This window comes from Scomber japonicus, chromosome 16 (genome assembly GCF_027409825.1).
Source record: "Scomber japonicus isolate fScoJap1 chromosome 16, fScoJap1.pri, whole genome shotgun sequence".
Lineage (NCBI taxonomy): Eukaryota > Metazoa > Chordata > Actinopteri > Scombriformes > Scombridae > Scomber > Scomber japonicus.
The window spans coordinates 5481831-5504337 of record NC_070593.1 but is presented as its reverse complement, the minus strand read 5'-3'; the positions used below and the strand labels follow the sequence as shown (position 1 = coordinate 5504337).

At 41.4% G+C, this 22507-nt stretch overlaps 1 protein-coding gene across 3 annotated transcripts in view; it reads left to right on the top strand.

The window, feature by feature from the left end:
- fgfr3 (fibroblast growth factor receptor 3) overlaps nucleotides 1-22507 on the top strand; it is an 84428-nt gene that overhangs the window by 14514 nt on the left and 47407 nt on the right. For 2 of the 3 annotated variants that reach the window (XM_053336046.1, XM_053336045.1), the window contains exons 1-2: nucleotides 16089-16236; nucleotides 19725-19790. In XM_053336046.1, the coding sequence (XP_053192021.1) occupies nucleotides 16134-16236; nucleotides 19725-19790 (169 nt within the window). In that variant the 5' untranslated portion in view covers nucleotides 16089-16133. Of the gene's footprint in view, nucleotides 1-15972; nucleotides 16237-19724; nucleotides 19791-22507 lie in introns of those variants that run through there. The other variant, XM_053336044.1, reaches the window with a different exon arrangement.

Below are 22507 nucleotides of genomic sequence, written 5' to 3'. Positions count from 1 at the left end.
TTTTCGTTCAAGGGCCACATACAGACCAATTTGATCTCGTATGGGCCGGATCATTAAAAGGAAGGAAGGAAGGAAGGAAGGAAGGAAAGAAGGAAGGAAATAAGAAGGGAAGGAAGGGCAGAAGGAAGAAAGGGAGGAAGGACAGAAGGAAGAAAGGTAGGAAGGACAGATGGATGGAAGGACAGAAGGAAGAAAGGGAGGAAGGACAGAAGGAAGAAAGGTAGGAAGGACAGATGGATGGAAGGACAGAAGGAAGAAAGGGAGGAAGGACAGAAGGAAGAAAGGTAGGAAGGACAGATGGAAGGAAGGAAGGAAGGAAGGACAGAAGGAAGAAAGGGAGGAAGGACAGATGGCGGGAAGGACAGAAGGAAGAAAGGTAGGAAGGACAGATGGAAGAGAACACAGGTAGGAAAGTGGGCCGGAGTGCACCCCTCGGCGGGCTGGTTCTGGCCCACAGGCCGCATGTTTGACACCCCTGCCCTAGAGTCTCCCGAAGCAGTCATTAGTAACACTGAATGAGACTTTTAACAATAAAATGTATTGTTCTTTTTTATTATTATTATTATTACTTGATTCAGTGATTAGTCAATGGAAATAAAACTGAATCTGTATTTACTTTTTTATAATTAATGATTCATTGAAGTCGCTTTTTGAAGCAAAAAACACCAAATATTTGATAGTTTTATATATTCTCAAAATGTGAGAAATGTCTGTGATACCGTGATCAACACGTTTCACAGTTTTCTGATGTTTTTTATTGACTGAACAATCGAGCAATGAATCGAGAAAATAATCAAGATAAGATGATAATGAAATATAATTATTAGTTGCAGCCCCAAAAGCATCAATTTGTGTTACGTGACAATTAATCTACAGAAGACTTTTTGATGAGAAAGAAAATTAATCAACAAAATTTGATAATCAATTAATTCTTCCGACAGTTTAATGAGCAACTAGAAGAGTGAGGTGTGTAAGCATTCGTATATAGATTTATGCAAAGTTTTTAATAAAGGGCTTTAGTATAGGATAGTTACTGCTTAGTTTAAGATGGTTAGAATAATGTAGTGTAGATCAGAGGAGTCAAACTCATTCTCATTCAAGGGCCACATACAGACCAATTTGATCTAATGTGGGCCGGACCATTAAAAGATGGAAGGAAGGAAGGAAAGAAGGAAAGAAGGAAGGAAGGAAGGAAGAGAAGACAGGAAGACAAAAAGGGAGGAAGGAAAAAAGAAGGGAAGGAAGGAAAGATAGACAAAAGGAAGGAAGGAAGAAAGGTAGGATGGACGGAAGGAAAGAAGGAAGGAAAGGGAGGAAGGACAGGTGGAAGGAAGGAAGGAAAGAACACAGAAAAGGAAAGTGGGCCGGATTGCCCCCCTCGGTGGGCCGGTTTTGGCCCACGGGCCGCATGTTTTACACCCCTGGTGAAGATAATGTTCAAGAGGACACCAAACTTTTGTACAGATGTCAGTTCAGGTCAAAATGTGGCCTCTAAAAGATTCGGTACAGCATTCTTGTTGTTAGCCGGAAATGCTTTTTGCTAACGCGTATCGTAAAATGCTAAAGACAAAATGCTAAGATTTACTGTCAGTTTATAAGGAATCGCGTTATAGATTAAATTTGAATTACATTTTTTATTAATGGATAGCCCCTTGAGATGAACCATCTCGTTTTCAAGGGGGTCCAACAGAAAACATACATTACAACATCACAATCACATACAGCATAAGGCTCTCAATTACCAACCATCCCACACATTCCTGTAAACCCACAAAGCATATAATGTAATGTCAATCGTAATGATATTAATATCAATAATAATTACAATAGTAATAATAATTAAAATAAAATAGGTTTTCCAGCCATACAATCCTTGAGCTAACAGTAATAAATGTGCACACAAATTTTTAGGCTGATTAGTTTTCAACAAGAGATACACACACACACACACACATACACACACACACACAACCAACCAACCAACCAAACACATGATCCCCTCCATGCTTACGTCTGCCGGAGACAAAAATGTTAAATATTTCCGGTTTCTGATTTTTGTGTATTAAAATGATTTTTTTTTAGATTTAGCTTAGACAAAAGAAGCAATGTGAAGATGCCTCATTGGGTTCGTTGACATTTCTATGAGACTATTTTTGACATTTATTTACAAGATTGTGGTGTTTTTTGGCATCACGAAATTGGACCACAGTCTCCAACCATGCGCTGATGGTCCGCTTCACTGACGTAGTTTAGAGTACAATACAAGTACAAGCACTTTGCTCAGTTCACTGGCACACTGGCCTTCATTGAATAGAAACAGCCTGCTTCCTGAAGTTGGGCAGTTGGGCAGTTTCAGGTCATTTTTACAGTGAAATATAAACCAATAAAAGAACAGCAGCTTCCTTTTCTGGTTAGCTTTGTTATAATAATCCTGCTTCCAGAGGATAACAGTACAGTGTCCAGGCTGTGTGTTAGTATAGATGTCTAGTAAAGATGTCTCAGGACAACTGTGCTCCAGTTGTTCTTTCTTCCAAACAGAGGCTCCTCTCTGTGGTCTGTTTGTGCTGTAAGTGAAGGCAGGTCCTGGGGGTGGGCGGGGGTGGGGGTGGGGGGTGGGGGGGGGTGGGGGGCTAGAAGGGAGGGATGATGGGATTAGAGGCTTTCCTGCTCCTGTCCTGCTCTCATAAGCAAAACACTTAACACGCCAGTCCTGCGTTCAGGAGTTTTACTATGTTCAGAGACGGATAATCGGAAGAGCTGAAATCTGAAATGCATTCTCGTCTGCATATTACTCATGTTTGCTCATCGGTTTGTTAGAATAAAGAAAACGGAGTATTGAGAGAAGAGAAAAGGATTTTTTTTTCCAGTAGCAGGCCAGTGCAGGACAGGAAGCAGCTCAGGAAGTGTTTGCGGGTGCTCTCGGTGATCAGAAGCACATGGCAGCTGAGATCAACAGCAGGTTTCACGTAGAGAGGTAACAACCAAGGCAGAGAGAGAGAGAGAGAGAGAGAGAGAGAGAGAGGGAGAGAGAGAGAGAGAGAGACGGACCCACGCAGTCCCACCGCACTAATAAACAGCGTCGTAAACAGGAGCAGTAAACGCTTTTATGTCCTGCTGATCTCAACCCCGAGGCTACACCCAGCCCGCCTCCACCTTCAGACCCTCCTCCACCTTCAGACCCTCCTCACATAAAAAACATTTTAACAGATTTATTCATCAAATCTGGAAGTTTGACATAAAGAAAAGCTGCGTTTCGTCCTCCCGGGTCAAATTGACCCCTGTCTGTTTTGACTGTTCCTTCTTTCCTCCCCCTACTGTCCTTCCTTCCTTTCTTTCCTTCCTCACTCTGTCCTTCTCTCTTTCTTTCCTCCCCCTCCCTTCCTTCTTTCCTCTGTCCTTTCTTTCCTCCCTTCCTCCCTCCCTCCCTCCCTCCCTCATTCTTTCCTTCCTTCTTTCCTCTATCCTTCCTTCCTCCCTTCCTTCTTTCCTTTCTTCCCTTCCTTCCTTCCTCCCTCCTTTCCTTGCTTCTTCCCTCCTTTCCTTCCTTCCATCCTCCCTCCCTTCCTTCGTTCTTCCCTCCTCCCTTCCTTCCTTGACTCGAGGACAACAGGAGGATTAAACCTAAGGAACATTTTTTTAGCTTTCTTAGATCATAATTTGATGATTGTTGATTTCTTGTTTTGGGCAGTTACACTCCTAACCGAAAGGTAACTGCTCTTATGTAATTATGAGCATTCATTTTAGAAATCCAGTACTGATGTCATGAGTAAAAATCCTCCTACAGTACTTCTCTCAGAAAGTTCTCACCAGTTAATATGTTTTTTGATATTTCCACATATGCTTTTTTCACACTGTGAGAAGTTAAAGTCTTGTGGGGAAATCCAACGTCTCTGAACTGAAACAGAACTTTGTTTGCTTTTAAAGATAAGGCTGCAATTTTCTGCAATCTTTTTTTTAATTTATTGCCCACAAATCTCATGTGCTGAGTCAAACCAACAACAAACTGATTCTACTTACAAGTGTTGTGTGTGTATCCAACGTCTAATACATCTTATTCCTCTGTGACATCCATTATTATCCCAAAACTGTTGTAATATATGTAAGTGATTGCTGTTATTAGTCTTTGGAGGCATTTCTAAACCAACTAATGATACTTTAATCGTGTTCATATCAGTTGAGGTTATGACCTCAGTGGCCCTGCATATGGTTTATTTATGGGATGCATAGACACCAGGCGCCTCATATATCTCCTGCTGTGGGTTTTCAGTGCTGGTAGCGTTTATTCAAAGTGAAGACAACCTATAGCAGTTTGCAGTAAAGCTCCTTCTTAGTAATGCTTGACAGATTAATTAACGTTATAAGTCTAGATGTGGTTTTAACTTCCAGCTCAAAGCTTCTCATCATCATCACCATTGTTAACTTCTCTGAAACACAAAGGGAAATACAATTACCGTGTGTGTTTTCTAATGCACAACAACTGCCGTTTAGGTTTGCAGCGTTGCCACGGTGACGCCTTGACACAGAACAATCCTGGCTTTAGTGTTGTTTTGTATATATATGTGTGTGTGTGTGTGCCTGTGGACGTGTGTGTGTTTGCCTTGATGTCTCTGTCACCTCGAACACACACACACACTCACACACTCATATCACTATCAGAGCAGGACATGATGTGTGTGTGTGTGTGTCGGGGGGGGCAGTTCATCCCGGCTGGAGAGTATCAGAAGTTTGTGTGTGTGTGTGTTTAGATCACGCCACACTGAGAGGTCAGGGCAGGGTTTTTGGTCGGGGTCATCGCAGGTTAAAGTTTAACGTTTCAATCAGGAGTCTCCTGGCGCTGTGTCAGTGTGATCGGAGACGGTTTCCATCAGCTGTTTCTTGTCTTTGGAGTTTGGGATAAGATGACTTCAGACATTTAAGAAACACTTTGTTCTTTTTTTTAATTCATTTAGATGATTTGCAGTTGAAATGAGGATATATTCCAGTAGATGATAGAGATTTCTCAACCATCAGAGACTATTTATACTAACTATCCCTTTAATATCTCTGGTTGCATTAGGTCATATCAGGCAATGCTGCAGATTTCCCATGACTTTAATGAAGGATGTTGATTCTTCAAGTATTTTAATTACTAGATTAGAGAACAAACAGACATTCCCATCTGATTATCAGATCTGTAAATGGTTCTCAATTGAATTTCCAGGAAATCATCTATTAGGATATATTTATATCAACTAATATAAAACTCTTGGGTTTCAGAAACCTTTGGAAATAACCGCAGATGCCTGGAGGACTGTGCAATTAAAATGTCAAAATCACACAAATGTAAAGGTGCATACTCTGTTTACATGGCAATAATGAATGAATACTACTTCCTGTCTCCTCTTACTCCTGGTAGAAATCATAATGAAAGGCTCCTAAATAATCATGAAGCATAAATGAACAAAGTTTCACCTGATCTTCATCTGAACATGATGAAGAACATAATGAAGATTGAGTTATCAAACTTTTGCCACATGTGCTGCTGCATCATCATCATCATCATCATCAGTTGAATAGAAAATACCAGGAGACAGCAATTTGGACACATTTCTTTTTCTTGGAGCCTCTCAGTTCCAAGATTTTCGAGCTAATTCTTCATATCCAGCACATTTTTTTGTTTTGTTTTCCAACTCTTGTCCCATTTTCTGCTTTCTACCCCCCCCCCCCCCCCCCCCCCGATCACTTCACTGATTCAGCAAGCCTCTCAGAGCTAAGAGTGCTGACTGTGCATCAGGTTAGCCTCACATGTCTGTGTGAAATCATTCAGCTTTCCCAGAGTGTCCAGAAATCAATATGCTACACAGCTGACTCCTTAAAATATCACCTGTTCTCTCCTTGTTAAGGAAAACTTAGGTACATAAAAGACTCGCTGCCTAAGTAGGAAGCTTTGACATTCATATTCCGATCCAAAAAGCCGCCTTGTAATCGGATTGGTTCCTCTGTGTTGTTTAGGGAAGTGTGATTATGTTGTATAGTAGCCCCACACACACTTCGCAGACATCCTGGCTTTTGTGGGCCGAGCTTCTTACACTTGTCTGTTGAATTGAAACTAGGCCAGTTCGTCTTTGGAATGACAATTACCATGGACCCAACCCAGGCCCTATTCTGAGGCTGGAGGGACGGAGAGTAGGGGGCTGGGTGGGGATGGAGGGAGTGGGGGGGGGGGGGGGTTGATGATGAGGGTATGAAAGGAGCAAAGACGATTGGGCGCTGCCAAGATGCTCTGGACATACAGTAGCTTCCGATGCTCGTTAGCGCGGCCGAGCACAGGGCCAGGCACAGCGGGGGAGGAGAGGAGGAGGACGGAGGGAGGGAAGTGAGGCTGGCACAGGCCTGGGCGGGATGTTTAGAGGCAACGTCTATCTTTAACTTGATTTTAGGAGCTCTTTTGATAAAGTGCGGCTCAGCTTGGCGAAGAATAGAGGCAATAAGCTTGGGGGAAACCCTCCCTACCCCCCTCCCCTCTTCTCTCCTCCTTGATCTCTGCCGAGCCATCCCTCTCTTTTTTTCTCTCCATCTCTCTCCTGGCAGGCTCCTCTGCAATGGTGTGAGGTTGTCAGGCTGGCCCAGATTAAGGGCATTGTCCGAAGGTATTTACATCCGGCCAAACCATATTAAACAGAGATTAAGGGTTTTCACTGCACATTTTCAAAAAAAAAAGAAAAGAAAGAAACGAGGGTGTTAAAAAAAAAAAGAAGAAGAAGAAGAGGGAGCTTTTCCAGGACGAGCAGGATTTACAATTGGCATAGCTGTGAAATGGAGGAAGAGAAATGTGCTCTTTATGGAGGGAGGAGGTGATGGGTGGCAGCGGTGGTGGAGGTTCGGGGGACTCCACAGATCCTGTTTGAAGGTCATGTGATGCTGGCTTGTCTGAGGGGGTGTTGGGTGTGCCAAACGGTTGGCAGCCAGTCCGGTTTTTCAGCATAGGAAGCAGAAGTAAAAGAATCTGTTGGCGGGACACGGAGAGCAGACGGGCTGCTGTGGAGGACTTCCCGCTCTGAACCAGGCTGCCTGTCTGTCTTTATGTATGTGGCGAGCTCTTCAGTGTATTTCTGTAAAGGGTGATTTCATTTGGCTTGTATTAATCATCATCATCATCATCATCGTCTGAGATCCCTTGCAAAGTCCGACGGGGCAAGAAATACGAGCAGTCATACGATCACACAGGTTGTTAAAGGTTAGCCAAACTTCATGTGGAAGAGAAAACAAAGGTGAAAATGATACAGTCTGGTATAAAGATTCATAACAGACTGAATTCCCTGTTTAAAAAAAAAAATTGGCCTACAGTGAAGAATATTAGTCACATTTAAGGGTGCGCTTAATTTCAGTTTTACTTCCAAGTAGAAGATTTAGGAAGTGTCAGCTTGTTTAGTGAGATTACGTAACACATGTCTCCTCTTACAAATGAAGAAATGGATCCATAAGCTGTTAAATTTAATACTCAGTCGCTCTGGTATGACCATTATCCTATAAGGTGGCTAATGTTAGCAAACTTCAGATAGATATTGCTCCATAACTGACATTATTTATAGCATGATCATTCATTCTTGAAATGGTAATTTGACCACATTACATCTCGACTCAAGTTCTACTCATTAGAGCTTTTTCATGTGTTTTTCACAGCGTTGAAAAAGAGTTGGAAAGATTTTGATGATTTGGAATTGAAAAGCTCAGGAGAAACCGAACTTCTCTAATACATTTTAAAATTAACCATCATTTTGTAATTGTAAGCTGTTGTCATAGTGATCGCGGTTCAGTATGATTTATACAGGAAGAAATGTATGTAAGCTATAACTTTAAAATCTCATGTTTGCCGCCTCTTGTGGACTTTGTTGTAGGGATGTTGAAACTAAAGAAAGGCAAAAACTAAGAAGATACGAGCCAAGTTATAATAAAGCCAAATTGTCCTTTAAGTTCAACATGTCACCTGAGTTTGGGAACAGAGCACACAGACTGTTAACATTTACATTGACCTACATGTGTGTGCTAATACTGTACACATACATATACACATAACTTCCCCTGCTCCCAGCTTCACACACACATGCACACCAATTGGCCGTGAGTGATCACAGAAATGTGGAAAGTATTTGCTCTCCCTGTTCAAAAGAGAAGGAGTCCAGTCTTTCTCAGTTGTAGAAGCAAACAACTAATTACCTGCAATAAAAAAGGCCATTTATCGCTGAATTGTTTGCCACTGGTTTGGGAACAGCGCGCAAAGGCAGATGTTGGAAACATGGCCTCGTTGTATTATTAGCTCAGTGTAGTTGAGGAGGAGGAGGAGGAGGAAGAAAAAGGGAGTTTGATGAAGATGAATGTCTCCTCGGCCCATCTGGAATCCATCACTTTCAAAAGCGGTTTGAACGTAGATATGGTTTGAAAAAAGGTATGTATTGCTGCTTTTCTACCAGACTCAATAAAAGTACCTGTTAATCTCCCCTACAGAAAGACAGTCTTGTAATCTTTTACTGTTTATGATCCTTCTTGCTGGCCTGTTTGAACCTGCTGTGGATGCTGTTTTTATGCAAAGCCGGATCTCTGTGAACAAGGCGACATCATTCTGAAACAGCACAGTAAACCAGCCTGGTAGAGTCACCAGCAGGAAGTTTAAAGGATACTTCATTAAAATATCAGCTACTATTATAAGAACTGCAGGTTTAGTGTTTCAGCACAGCAGAGGTGAAACTCTCCATATTTCACTCCTCCAGACACAGAGGAAAATGAATTCATCAAACTGACAGCGCGGTGATGTCACGACTTGGTTGTTTACTGACAGATGGAGAAAGTAAAAAAAAAAAAATACCCTCTTCATTCTGCATTTTAAAGAGGGACACCAGAAGGAAGCATCACGCACAGACACTAAACAATCTCTCCGCCAGCAGATTGAAGGAGTCTAGATTCAGATTTTCCCTCGTGGTAACTCCAATTTGGAGTCGATTATCTCATTTTGTGAGGCTGCACACTCAAAACTTGGTGTTAGAAACTCAGACAATAAATGTCAGAGTAGAACATGTACAGATTTCCAAATTAAAATGAAAAGAAAAACAGAAAACTCAGCTCTAAGGTGGCACTATTCTCTAAATGTGCATCTGAATACCGGCGTAGTGCATCAAAATACACAGTCATGGGGTTTTTGTGTAACTCAAGTTAAGTGCAAGAGTTCATTAGAAATAGTAAAATCATGAATCTGCACCAACAACTTGTGACTTGCTTCTTGGCACATGGTTTTACATCCCAGTGAATTTGATTAAAAACAACTTAAAAAAAATCTCTTTCCTACTTTAAAAATCCTACTTTTCTGAGAGTAAAAAAAAGTTTTGAGGCTGAAAATCTTCTATCAGCACCCTCAAAGTCTGCATTGTAAATCAGCCAAACCCTTATTTCCCCCCTCTAAGATACATAGAGGAGCAAAAAGTGAGATAAAGTGGATTAATGAGGGTTTATGGAGCTAAACGTCACTCCTCCTGTGACCTGATACGACAGCAGCCATGGCGACAGCTCCTCGGTCTGGTCTACACTCCTTCCTGTTCCTCCACGATCCCTCACTCAGTCCTTCAGCATGTGTGTGTGTGTGTGTGTGTGTGTGTGTGTGTGTGTGTGTGTGTTAAAGAGAGAGGCAGGCGTGGAAAGGCTTCCCACATAAAGAGGCCTTTTCATCCCTGGGGCCGCAGCCTGCCTGCCGGCCCCTGGAGAAGTTTGTAGAGGATAAATAAACCTCTTCAGACGCACAGAAAAGATGGAGTCTGTGAGCGGCGCTGTTAACGGACAGTGCGCCGCAGTATCTCAAAGAGAGACTTTATATTATTCTGAAGGGCTATTTGTTATGATATTGAGCTGAGAGGGTAAGAAGGGCCAGGAGGGCAGGGGCCTCTTGATTTATGGAGTGACCGTCCAGCCTGTACTACACACACACACACACACACACACACACACAGTTTCCCATTTACAATCACAGATGCATACATACACACATATGTACATATCCGAACCCACATCCACATCTACGCACACTCATCAAGTACATATCACACATTGCTTCCAGCTGGCTTCAGGTTCCGGAGAGAGTGTTACCCACCCCCGCTCAAACACACACACACACACACACACACACACACACACACACCAGGCAGCCGATATCTCACATGTGCCGCACCGGACGAGAAACCAGCGGGAATGTCTCGATGTTGTTGATATCAGCCACCAGAATGCTGCACCACAAGCATTTATCTGCTTTCTCAGAATCGCTTCAGATCAGATTTTTTTCTTTTACTCATTCATAAAGGGGATTTTCTATCAAACAGTCTTTTTCTTTTCATGAAGTGTTTCAAAAAGAGAACAAAGGAACACAATAGATTTTAAAAGACAAATGATCTTAGACAAAGGCTTTGATTTAGTTACTTTTAATCACAAGAACAAAATATGTGCAGGAATTTCTCCGAGTGACATCAGTGCAGTCAAAGTCATTTTCTGCTATATTCCTGTATAGTTAGACCAGTGGAAGTGGGTTCTTGTTAGGTTGTGCACTGCTGATAAGACATAGATTCTTCTCTGGCTGCAGCTACATCAATAAAACTGTAATTCAATCAAATATTCTTTATCTTTTCTATCTACTCAGTCGCTGTTTTTGCAATCAAAGCTCTGTTGGAAAAGAGTGAGAAGCTGCTTAATATAGATTTAAGTGAGGACACACACTTACTTTTGGAGTCAGATGATGGTATCCATGCATCTTCATTGACCTTGGCCATCCCACACTGTGTTAAACCTTACTTCCAGTTGAATAATAAGGCCTTTTTGGAGCAAACAGTCCCATGAAACTAAACTCAGGAACTAAAACTCAATTTAGCACATTTACATTTGCATTTCTACCAAAATATGAGGACCTGTGAAAGATAGACAGATTGGATTAATAACAAATTAACCCTCCTGTTGTCCTCGTGTCAAGGAAGGAAGGAAGGGAGGAAGAAGGAAGGAAAGGAGGGAGGGAGGGAGGGACGAGGAAGGAAGGACAGGAGGGAGGAAGGAAGGGACAAAGAAGGAAGGAAGGAAAGGAGGGAGAAAGGAACTGAGGAAAGGAAAGGAAAGGAAAGAGGGAAGGGAGGTAGGAGAGGAAGAAGGAAGGAAAGGAGGGAGGAAGGGAGGAAGAAAGGAGAGAGGAAATAAAGAAGCAAGGAAGGAAGGAACAGTCAAAACAGACGGGGTCAATTTAACCCTCGAGGACAACACGAAGGTAAAGAAGTTTTGCACAATGTGACGAGACAGAATGATTACGCTGGAAAGAAGATAAAGTGTCTAAACTTGGTTTGTAATTAGCTGAGGAGTTGGTCACATGACCGTTGTCTAAACATCAGAGATTGAGATCCTCAGTTCTTTGTATTACTGTAACACTAACAACTATAAGTGCTTGTTTCCAGTCTGAATGGTGCTGCACACATGTTGTTGTATTTAATCAGAGGAACAATGAGACTGCCTCAGTAGCAGGGAGGAGGGGGGGGGGTGAGCACAGGAACCAGTAGCAAAATTACAGGTATAGTTGCTAAATTCCTTTTTAAAAAGTTCCTGGAAAAGATCCTCGATTTGAAAATAAGTCTTTCCAGGAGCCGCTTCATTAAACCTCGTGGTCAGATGCAGGGAACCACATGAGACAAACTGGCCCAGTTAGATTTCGACCTGCACTCTTTTTAAACAGCTTTTTAAAAAAACCCTCTCCCCTCACATGCAGGGGAAGGTGACCGAGTAACGCCCCGTTTCACATCCATTCACAGAGCTGTTCCTCCACAGCTGGACACGCAGCAGCTGGATTTTTCTCTTTAGGAATTTAAAGTGCTCACTCGCTAATTAGAAATTCCTCTCTTTGCACTTTTTTCTATGTGACACACTTACAGTACGTGCCCGTGTTAATCTACTACATCACTGCTTAAAGAGCTGTCTGTTGTCAAGGTGATCAAACCTGTGACCTCACATCACATCACATCACAGGACGTTCACTCGAAAGCTTTAACAAGGAAGCTTACAGCCTCTCTAGTAGAGCTCAGCAGCTGGTAATATATCTAGTCCTGGAAGGTGCTGCAGTGGCACAAAGTGAAGCCTTTCAAACCAAAATCCACTTTTATTCAAAGCAGCTTGTTTTTTTTTTTTTTCATGTTCAAAAATCTGCATTTCAAAGTGAAGGATGTGAAGCAGAAATAGATATTTTGTCATTGACGGTGACCGAAAAAAGAGGAGGCTTTGCTCTTTTGTCTGACACCTGAGAAATTTAGTGTGTTTTTTTTTTTTTTTTTAATGTATGAGGGATATATCTTTGTTTTGTTTTGTTCTTTGAGTAAATTGCATTTGTTTTTGGCCTCTGGCGGAGTAAACATCCAAAGCAGTTCATAAATGGTCTTTCTATCTATTTCCCCAGGATCAAAGCTAACGTATTCCTTTTACTACAGGATCACACGGGATATATATTGCCTTGCTTTTCCTATTTACAAATCCTAATTAAATAAGCTGTAGTGGCTAATCCATATTTTCCTCACTATACTTTAAGTGCACATATAAATATAGAGAATAATAACCTTCATAACCTCCTTATAGTCAAGCTCATACGGTTTTAAAATGCAAAGACGGCAAATAAAGTAATTCACACTTCAATCAACAGTGTAATTACTTATTATTATGCAGTAGTCTAGTTAATATTTAAAGGGTAAGTTCACCCAAATTGCAAAAAGAAGAAAAAAAAAACATGAGAGAGATGATAAAACTTGATCTATCTGCATGGGTAGACATTAATAGAAGTAAGTGAGAGATATGTTTTTGTAATTTGTGTGAACTGACCCTTTAAAGGATGAAATATACGCTTAATACAAAAGAAATGTTTCCAGTAAGTCGAGTCTCGGTGCTGAAGCTCATTCAGAGCTGCCAGGGAAGGTTGTGCTCGAATGCTCGGCGTCCGTGAAGCCGAAGTGAGCTACGAGTCTCTGGAGATTATTATATCTACCCCATAAAGCCAAATTCTCCATGTTTAAGACCTAAAGATATTCTAAGCCCTATTTTCTCATTTTCTTTCACAGAGGTCACAAGTAATACATGAAAGTACTCAGCCATTCATGCTGGGTTTGAATTTATGCTCTCTGTGCTGTCGCCTCTGTGTTTTTCTTCTACTGAATGGGTCTTTTTGTTTAAAAAAAAAGAAAAAAGAAGAAGTGTTGTAAATATTCTTGTCAAAGCCAGAGGCCACGTTAAGCACTTTATTGACTTAACATCTCCACCTATTTTTAATGAGTACAATAAGACAGAGAAAACACTTCACAACTCATCCATTCAGCTCACTTCAGACCCTCAGCACATACTGCAGAAGAACATCTTTGAGAATTGCTAAAGTATTTGGGGCTGAGATGAAACAGGCAGAGGAACGTGTCATTTTCAATGGGATGCTCTTGCATACTTGAATGTTTTTCACGGCGTACATGTAGCATCCTGCCCCCATTTACACAAGTACTGTACTTTAGTATGTATTGGAGTCACTGTTGCTCCAATTTGAGAGACATTTCTGAGTAGAATATTGGATACTACATAGCTGGTAAGGTGATAGGTGTCACACAAACCCCTCTGATGTCTGTCTTTCACCAGCAGGTCCTCTGCAGGGCTAGGTCTATATTAGAGTGCACAAACCTCCCCACCCCTTCACTTTGAGTTTAAAACTCTTCCTTCCAGCCATAGAGTTAGAGGACTCTGGTTCAAGTACAATAGGAGCAACTGTGCTGCAACCTTGCTTAATCTGCACATGTAGTTTTAGCATTTTAGACATTGCTTTGTTGTATTATTGCAAGTACTGATTTGTTGATTTTGAGGTCTAAAAGAAATCTTGGTGAAAATTAGGTAAAAATCAGATACAAAATATACCGTTTTTAGACATATAAGTTACATTTAACAAATGTTTCTGCACATATTAAAATACTATATAGTCATATGTGCACTAGATGTCTAAAAAAAACTTAATAATTCCCAAATCTTTGCATACTTAAATTTTGATTTTGGAGTATTAAATTCTGATAAATCTCCAAAGTATCAGCAACAGGACTCTTTCAGCTTAGTGTGACTTTTTGTCCTCATCAAAGAATCAAATCATTTCATTAATAATAACATTAAAATAGTTGTACTGTACTTGTAGAAGTGCTACTGGATGGATGGATTAATGGATGGGTTTATTAATTGGGTCATTAGTCACAAGGAGTACTTTTCGAGGTGTGGAGTAGTGAAGCGTGAAGAGTATTTTTCCTATGTGATTTTACTACTTTCACTTTATTACTACTTCGGTCACGGTAGTTTGGTTTTTTTAGATGATTGATGATGAGACGACATGCAGACAAATTTCTGAGCGATTCTGGCAGCGTTACCTGTGGACTCTCCTACACAAACAGAAACTCAGTCTGTCTGTGAGGGTGTGTTCTCCTGCCTCACGCTGAAACGAAGCCATCTATAATTCACAGCACCTATTATGTATTCCCCGTGAAGATTGTCTCGTCTGGGCCACTCCTGATTTCAACCTTGCCTCTCAACTCCAATTTCCTAATCTCACTTTGAGGCAGTCTGTGCCAGTCTGCCGGAGAGCGGGGCCGACTTCACGTTGGCTTGTCAGCGAGCCTCTACAACGCCGCTGCCCTTTCGGCGGGTCAACAGTGGGTGTGTTTGCCATCATAAATCACGCTCTAAACGCACCTCATTCAGTCTTTCCCATGGGTGGGTGAGTGTGCATTTGTGTGTGCAAACAAGTATGTGTTGTTACTCTGTTGCCGAAGCAGCTCATTGAAACACAGCAGGTGTTTGTGCTGCACTCTTGTAGATGTGAAAGTATGCTTATGAGCATCCCTGTGTGTGTGTGTGTGTGTGTGTGTGTGTGTGTGTACATCCCGTTGAATGGTTACCAGAGCAACCATGAGTTTGCATGAGTTCCTCTGTGCTGTCTCTCCCTGACAACCATGATGTGTAATTGAGGTCTATATGTGAGAAGACACCTCTGATTTAAGGACGACAGGAGACTCAAGGGGCTCCAGTGTTTATTTATTCAGACGTGTCCCTCCATCTCTCCTCTGTCCTCTGCGGAGGTCGGCATCCTTAGCGAGGCTAGTAAACATGTTGATTTTTCCCTGGGTTGAACCGAGCTGGAACACGGAGCTCCCGGAGTAAATGAGCTGGTGTTTGACAGTGAAGTTTTGAATGGAGGTGGTTAGAGTTGATTTCCACACAGCCCAGACCTTTCTTCTTCTTCTTCTTTTTCTTCTTCTTCTTCTTCTTCACGCTGGAATAAAACGATATACTTTTCTAACTCCTAGAAGCAGATTAGCTGATAGCTCGCTAGCCGCTCAGCAGTTGACTCTTCATCACTGTGTCTTTGTTTCTAAAGGAGGAGGGGTCTTCTCTTACACTGAGAAAACCCTATGTCTAATTTTTGCCTCCTAATTACAGGAAGAGGGTGTTTATGCAAAGTCTTATTAGACACAACATACACTTGTGTGGAGAAAGCTGCTTCTGATTTTACAAGCAGCAAACAGACAGGAATCACCTGTCCTGCCATGTTGCTAACATTTTACGTTCAAGTTAGAGCTGCTTTTAATATTTAATTTCAATAATTATATTGCTTATTTATGTTTCAAATAATTGGCTAAAATGTCATCTTGATGTTGTCAGATTTCTTGTTTTCCAAACTGCAGAAATACTCAATTTACAATGATATAAAACGGAAAAAAGAAGAAAATCCTCACATTTAGGAAGGTAGAGAGGCATCATACTTTATTATTGATTATTGTTCTCAACTGATGTGCTGCCGATCTAATTTATTGATCACTTTAGCCTTAGTTAAAGTGTATTTTTTGATACTTAAAGTTGGACATGTCTATTAAACAAAACACCCTTCTCATCATCTGTTGTGTCTCCTTCTCTCTTTGTGTGCAGACTCTGTGTCCAGCGAGACAGCCTTCTTGGAGGACTATGTTCTGGGCATGGGGGACACCCTGGAAATGTCATGTGACCTGGAAGACCCCTCTCAACCCATCGCCTGGTTCAAAGACGGTGCCGGATTGGTGCCGACCAACCGGACGCGGCTGGGTCAGAGGATGTTGCGCATCATCAACGTTTCGTACGAGGACTCGGGCGTCTACTCGTGTCGACTCGCTCACAGCAACACACTTCTCAGCAACTACACCATCCGGGTGACAGGTGAGAGAGCCCAGGAAATGGAAATGAATAAGAATTGATACATTTTGCAGAGCTTATGTTAAATTACAGGTTTACATAACTTCTTAAAGCTTCATAAGATAACTTGACATAATAGTATAATATTAGTCCAATGGTTTCTATCAAGAGAGATGAGTTCCAATGGAAACAGACACCTAAGCTGAACCCTACATTACTCTCTGTAAAACCCATCTGACAACTGAGAATCAATGTATTTCCTTTCAATAAACATTGTCACGCACTTACAGCAGCGATGTCTGGGCATGAGCGCTTTTCAAAACGGTTTGTAAAAAGACGATGAAAACTGTGCTGTGGAGGAAAAAATCTTATTATGTTCTCCTCCTCCTCCTGCTCAGTTTCAAGTCTCAGCCAGCTCCCCTGCCAAGCTGCACACACACACACACACACACACACATTTATATATGTACTGTATGTATACACCATCACTCCAGCATAGATTCACAACATGCAGCCAAGTTTCTCACACATTCCCCCTCCTGATAGACAAAGGTGAAATTCATTATCATATGAGGGGATGAGCAACGTCTTAAACGAGTGTGTGATGCAAACTGAGCATTAATAGGAATGTGGGGGAGGAGGAGGTGGGTGCTGGAGGGGTGGGGGGTCGTGTGTGTGTGTGTGTGTGTGTGTGGGAAGGGGGGGGTCAGCAGTAGCTCAAAGTCGGGCAGCTTTTTGCCGTAAAAGCTCATGGACACCAGCTGAGCCTGTTATTGACAACTAATTAGAAAGCAATTAGCTTGAAACATTTCATCATTGAAAACAGATGGGGTGGCAAGAAATGAGAGAGTTCACTCACTCTCAGCTCACCCCCCATCTCCTTAAACACACACAAACACACACACACACACACACACACACACACACACACACACACACACACACACACACACACACACACACACACACACACACACACACACACACACACAGATGCATGTGTTTGGCTGCAAACCGGCAAGAAAATGGCCTGATCAGAGGTGGACAGTTTCTCCTCCTGGACCCACATATCAGCTCCAGACTGCAGGGGGACACATGCAAACACACTCCCTACATCACTGATTTAAAAATAAAGAAAAAACTCCATGCTTCATTCATGTTCAGCCATAATTTTTGATTTTCATTTTACCCTCCTTTTAAACAAGTGCAAAAAACACATTCTCCCACTGAGGTAAGATGACTGAATTTGCTTCCAGCTCAGCTCAGCATGTTTCAGGAGTTAAACCGCACAGGAAGCTAATTCATCACAGCCCATTGTCAGACATTTCATATCATTTTAACACTCACTACACTACATGTTTAAATTACTACTGAAGTCAGACTTTATAACAGTATGTTAAAAAAAATATGCTGTTTTCGCCCTGCACCGCCCGTTCTCCTCCCTCTACTCTAAACACAGAGCCTCAGCTCCATCTAAAACACACATGGACTATTGTGTTTTTCCTCAAATATTTGAGTAAGGTGTCAGATATTTAGGAGTGGTATCAGATTTAGCACCTGGACGGCGTCCAGACGGCAGAAAGCAGCCAGCTCATATTGTGCACACACACACACACACACACACACACACACACACACACACACACACACACACACACACACAGACACAGACACACACTCACACGATACACATGTTGAATACTGAAAAAGAAAGTGTAATGTGAAGAGGTGAAAGCAGTTATCTGCAAGCTGAGCTGTATGAACGTTTGCAGCGTTTATGTGTAGAGGCTTTGCAGATACAACATACATTACTGGAGGTTTATCACAGAATTAGCTGTAGACAAACAGAATAGTGAAATATACTGTATATATCCAGGTTTAGCAAAGGCTAATAGTGTGAAAAGCTAAATGTTAACAAATTTACTGGGACACATTGAGATTAGTCTCTTCTCTTATCTTATCAAATGTTTCAGCTTATTTTTTTTTCAACTTTCCACCTTGTTTCATGTCAGATGTTATTTCACTCGACAATTCAACTTGCTGAGTCCAAAAAAGTGAGAAACCATGTAAAGGAGTTCCAGAGCAGCACCGTATTATCTCAAACAAAGATAAACATGAGATGTATTGAGCTGTCACTGACTTAAGAGCAAGGCATCCACATTTCAACCACCTGTTATCATGTGATGAAAACAACCCACACTCTCTGTTTTGCCAACTATTACATAAAATTCCCAGAATAAGTTTATGGTTCCAGTAGTTTTTAGTGTAGTTAATGGTTGTAATAGAGGATTTTAGTGCAATTTTTAGCCAAGCTAGTAGCATGGCTGTAAGGATGGCAGTCGGTTTCTCTGCCAGTCTACTGTTTTTATCCAAAATATCTCAACAGTAGTTTGATTTATAACCAAATACCTGCAAAACTAATCATATTCTCATTAGTCTCAAATACAGTGTTAATGTTAAGCGCTAAAAAGCTAATGTTAGCATACGCGCTAAACGGAGATGCTAACCATGTTAAGCATAGTAGCATTTATGTCATGTTAGCATGCGCGCTAAACAAAGATGCTAACCATGTTAAGCATAGTAGCATTTATGTCACACTGTCATTTGCTTACTGAGATACCTTAAAATATTGGCTCCATTGTTAATATTATTAGTCACACATGTTCCTTTAAATATGTGCTGTGACATGTTAGCCTAACAAAGCTAACAAAGCTGCTAACTGCTTTCTCTCTGATTTCACTATTTCAATAATTACTCAGCCTAATTATCCTATTGTCAGATTCGTCATGACAACCACAACAGTTGGTTTCATGTTTACACTGATGTAATATGAGACAAACGCCACAATAGAAGAGTAGAAATGCTCATTGAGTTGTCAGATGATAGAAATAAAAACCTGCTCGTCTGGAGTTTCAGGAGCAGTATTTTAGCTCACTGAGCTGAGGTAACATCTGGCTCTCATTAACCAGACCTGTGGAGCTGAACCAGAAAACCTCAAGGTTAGATAGAAAATAATTATTATGCCACAGTGAGAATGTGTGATACAGCAAACCTAAACACTTAGTATCAGCGTATGTTGCAAATATAGCTGAATAGAGCTGTTTTTGTCTGTTTGTATCCGCACACGTGTACACACACACACTCACTCACACAAGCGGCAGCGGCAGCGCTAATGACCCCTCGTTTGTAATGTCTGTGAAAATGTTTGGGTTGTAATATCTGAAAGAGCCGCCACGCTACAGAGAACTGTAGACTCATTCATGAGTTTGTCTGACAAAATTCCTGCTTTTATTTTTACTCTCGGTTTTTCTTGTTAGAAACTCGCCAGATGTTGTTTTTTTTCTTCCTCCTTGTTATCTGATGGATATCATGGTTCAAGAAGTCTAGAGAATAAAGACTTTTTATTAGCATGAAAAGGTTTATTACATGAATGACTACAAGCTACAGATCCAACATAATGTCCTCCCTTTGATTCATATAAATAGTAACTCTGTTTTCCTTTTCTTTTTAAGACTCTCTGTCATCTGGTGATGATGAAGATTATGATGAAGATCCAGAAGATGCAGGTAATGGAAATGGTGAATCCTTAATTACTCTTTTTTGTTTTTTCAATAACTTTGTCTTTGTCTAAGTTAAACAGTTTCATTTGGTTATATAGCGGCGCAACATTTCAGAGGCTTAAAAATCAAAGGTTGAAGAAGTGGTCAGACCGAAGGATTAAAATACATCAAAGCTGAACATTATGAGCTCACAATAAAAATGTCTAGTCTGAAATTTTGTGAAATTAACCGGGTGTTTTTGCAATGACAATAATAATTTCCCTTTTTAAACATGATCTACACCATGGCTCAGTTTAACCAACCAAAGCTCCTTAATGACAGCACTAATTGACCATTCCGAATTTGGAACTGCCTAAAACTGGGATATGACTTCATGAATCTTTTAATATCGTTATCCATCAATCATTATCCTTTTTTATCCTTCAGTCCCAACGCTTTGTTGACCTTTCTTTTCTCCTGTAGTGTAAAAAACAATCATTACCCGTTTCTGAATAGAGAACAAAAGCAACGTCCAGCTGTTTTGTCACCTAGCAACAATATTCTTTATAACTTAAACACCAACGCATGTGTAATGTGTTGTTAACTTCCCGTGTCAGAAATGTAGCCCGACTTCCATCTGAAGGCAGCCTGAGCGACGTCGTTAAGCTTAACGAACAGCACCTGCCACACAGACTGCTGAAAGAGGAGAGTTGGAACTGTTAACTGCTGTTAATGGTTTAGGGTTAAAAAGCTACAGCTCTGCTTTAAAGCTAAAATCACTCCACTGTTACCTTTTCATTTTTGTTTTGACTGTTCCTTCTTTCCTTCCTTCCTTCCTTCTGTCCTTCCTTCCTTCCTTCCTTCTGTCCTTCCTCCCTCCTTCTCTCTCTCTTTCCTCCCTTCCGTCTTTCCTTGTTCCACCCCCCTTCCTTCCTTCTGTCCTTCCTTCCTTCCTTCCTTCCCTCCTACCTTCCTTCCTCACTTCCTTCTTTCCTCTGTCCTTCTTTCCTCCCTCCCTCCTTCTCTCTCTCTTTCCTCCCTTCCTTCTTTCCTTCCTCCACCCCATTCCTTCCTTCTGTTCTTCCTTCTTTCCTTCCTTCCCTCCCTTCCTCCTTCCTTCCTTCCTTCCTTCTTTCCTTCCTCCCTCCTACCTTCCTTCCTCACTTCCTTCTTTTCTCTGTCCTTCTTTCCTTCCTCCCTCCTACCTTCCTTCGTCACTTCCTTCTTTCCTCTGTCCTTCTTCCCTCCCCCCTCCTTCCTTCCTTCCTTCCTTCTTTCTTTCTTCCGTCCTTCCTCCCTTCTTCCTCCCTTCCTTCCTTGACTCGAAGACAACAGGAGGGTTAATTACTCTTTGATTCAAAAAGGATATGTTTATTTCATCCCTGAATGTGATGTAGTAGAAGCTGGTTTAGTAGTTTCATTTAAATAAGGCTTCAGATTCAGATTTGTATTGACTCAAGAGGAAGACATTGATTACGTGGTATGCAGTAAAAATGTTGTAGTGACAAATCATTGCAGGAACGAGGTGCAACAAAGATTATTGGTAGAAAGGTCATACATTCTTCAAGAAGGGCTTTTGTCTTATGTCACTATGGTAACAAAATAACCCTACTAATAGTACTTTGAATGGGAACTTTCTTTTTCCCCAAATTCACTAAGCTTACATTCAAAATATATGCTTCCAGGCTGTCATTATAAATTATACTGATTATTTATTTATGTTCCAGTTGCTTTGGTGATTCTTGTTTTCCTGACTCACATTTATTAGCAAAAGTTTTCACATAATAAACAAGTAACCGGAAAATCTTCTGTTACACAGTCCTCTTGTTGTGCCGTTTGTGTGTGTGTGTCTGTGTGTCTGTGTGTGTGTGTGTGTGTGTGTGTGTGTGTGTGTGTGTGTGTGTGTGTGTATCCTCAACAATTAATCTGCTTTTTCAGACCTAGAACTGATTTCACTTGTCATTGTGATAAACACGAACATCCGCAGAGCAACCAGAATTCCTCGTAAAGGTGCTCTAATGGGCAGTTATGTGACTTTTATTAGATTTGTGCACCTGATTAGATTTATATGACTGCAAACTGAGTTTTATATCTGTAATTGGAATTATATGACTCTCATAACAGCTCACTGTCTTCCTGCGCATACATTAAAGCTTCTCCCAAGAGCGCTAAGCTAAACGCCTCTAACACACAGATCAAAAGCCGCTGGCTCTCCGGCGGGTAACACCCCTCTCAGCTCGCTGTTGTGATGTGAGCTGTTTTGGCACTCGGAGACATTCGGAGTTCAGGTGCAGGTGAACAAAGAAAACGATGAGGGATGGCTTCTGCTTTGCTCTGTGCGGTACTTTACACGCTCTGTTCTGTCAGCTAGTGTGACTCCATAGAGACTGAAAGCATCTCCGCCCCTCAGCGGGCTCTCGACCAGCCAGACGCCACACTGTGCAGCCTTTGTTGTAGCGTGCAAGAGGGAGACAGCGGAAGGTGAGGCGCAGACAGTCAGAAACAGATGAAAAACAAAATAAGAGAATGGAGTGCAAATGGTGGAAATACAGTGAGAGAAGAAGAGATGAGGAGATAGAAGTGAAGTGAGGCTCAGGCAGACAATAGGAAGTCTAACGGAGGAACTCAGATACCTACAGGAAGAAAGAGAAGGTTTAAGTTAGCATTGCAAAAAGACTGAACTCCCTACTGGATCTTATACATTGTAGTAGTTTTAAGGTTCACAATAGTTATAAGACGAAGGATCAGATCAGACA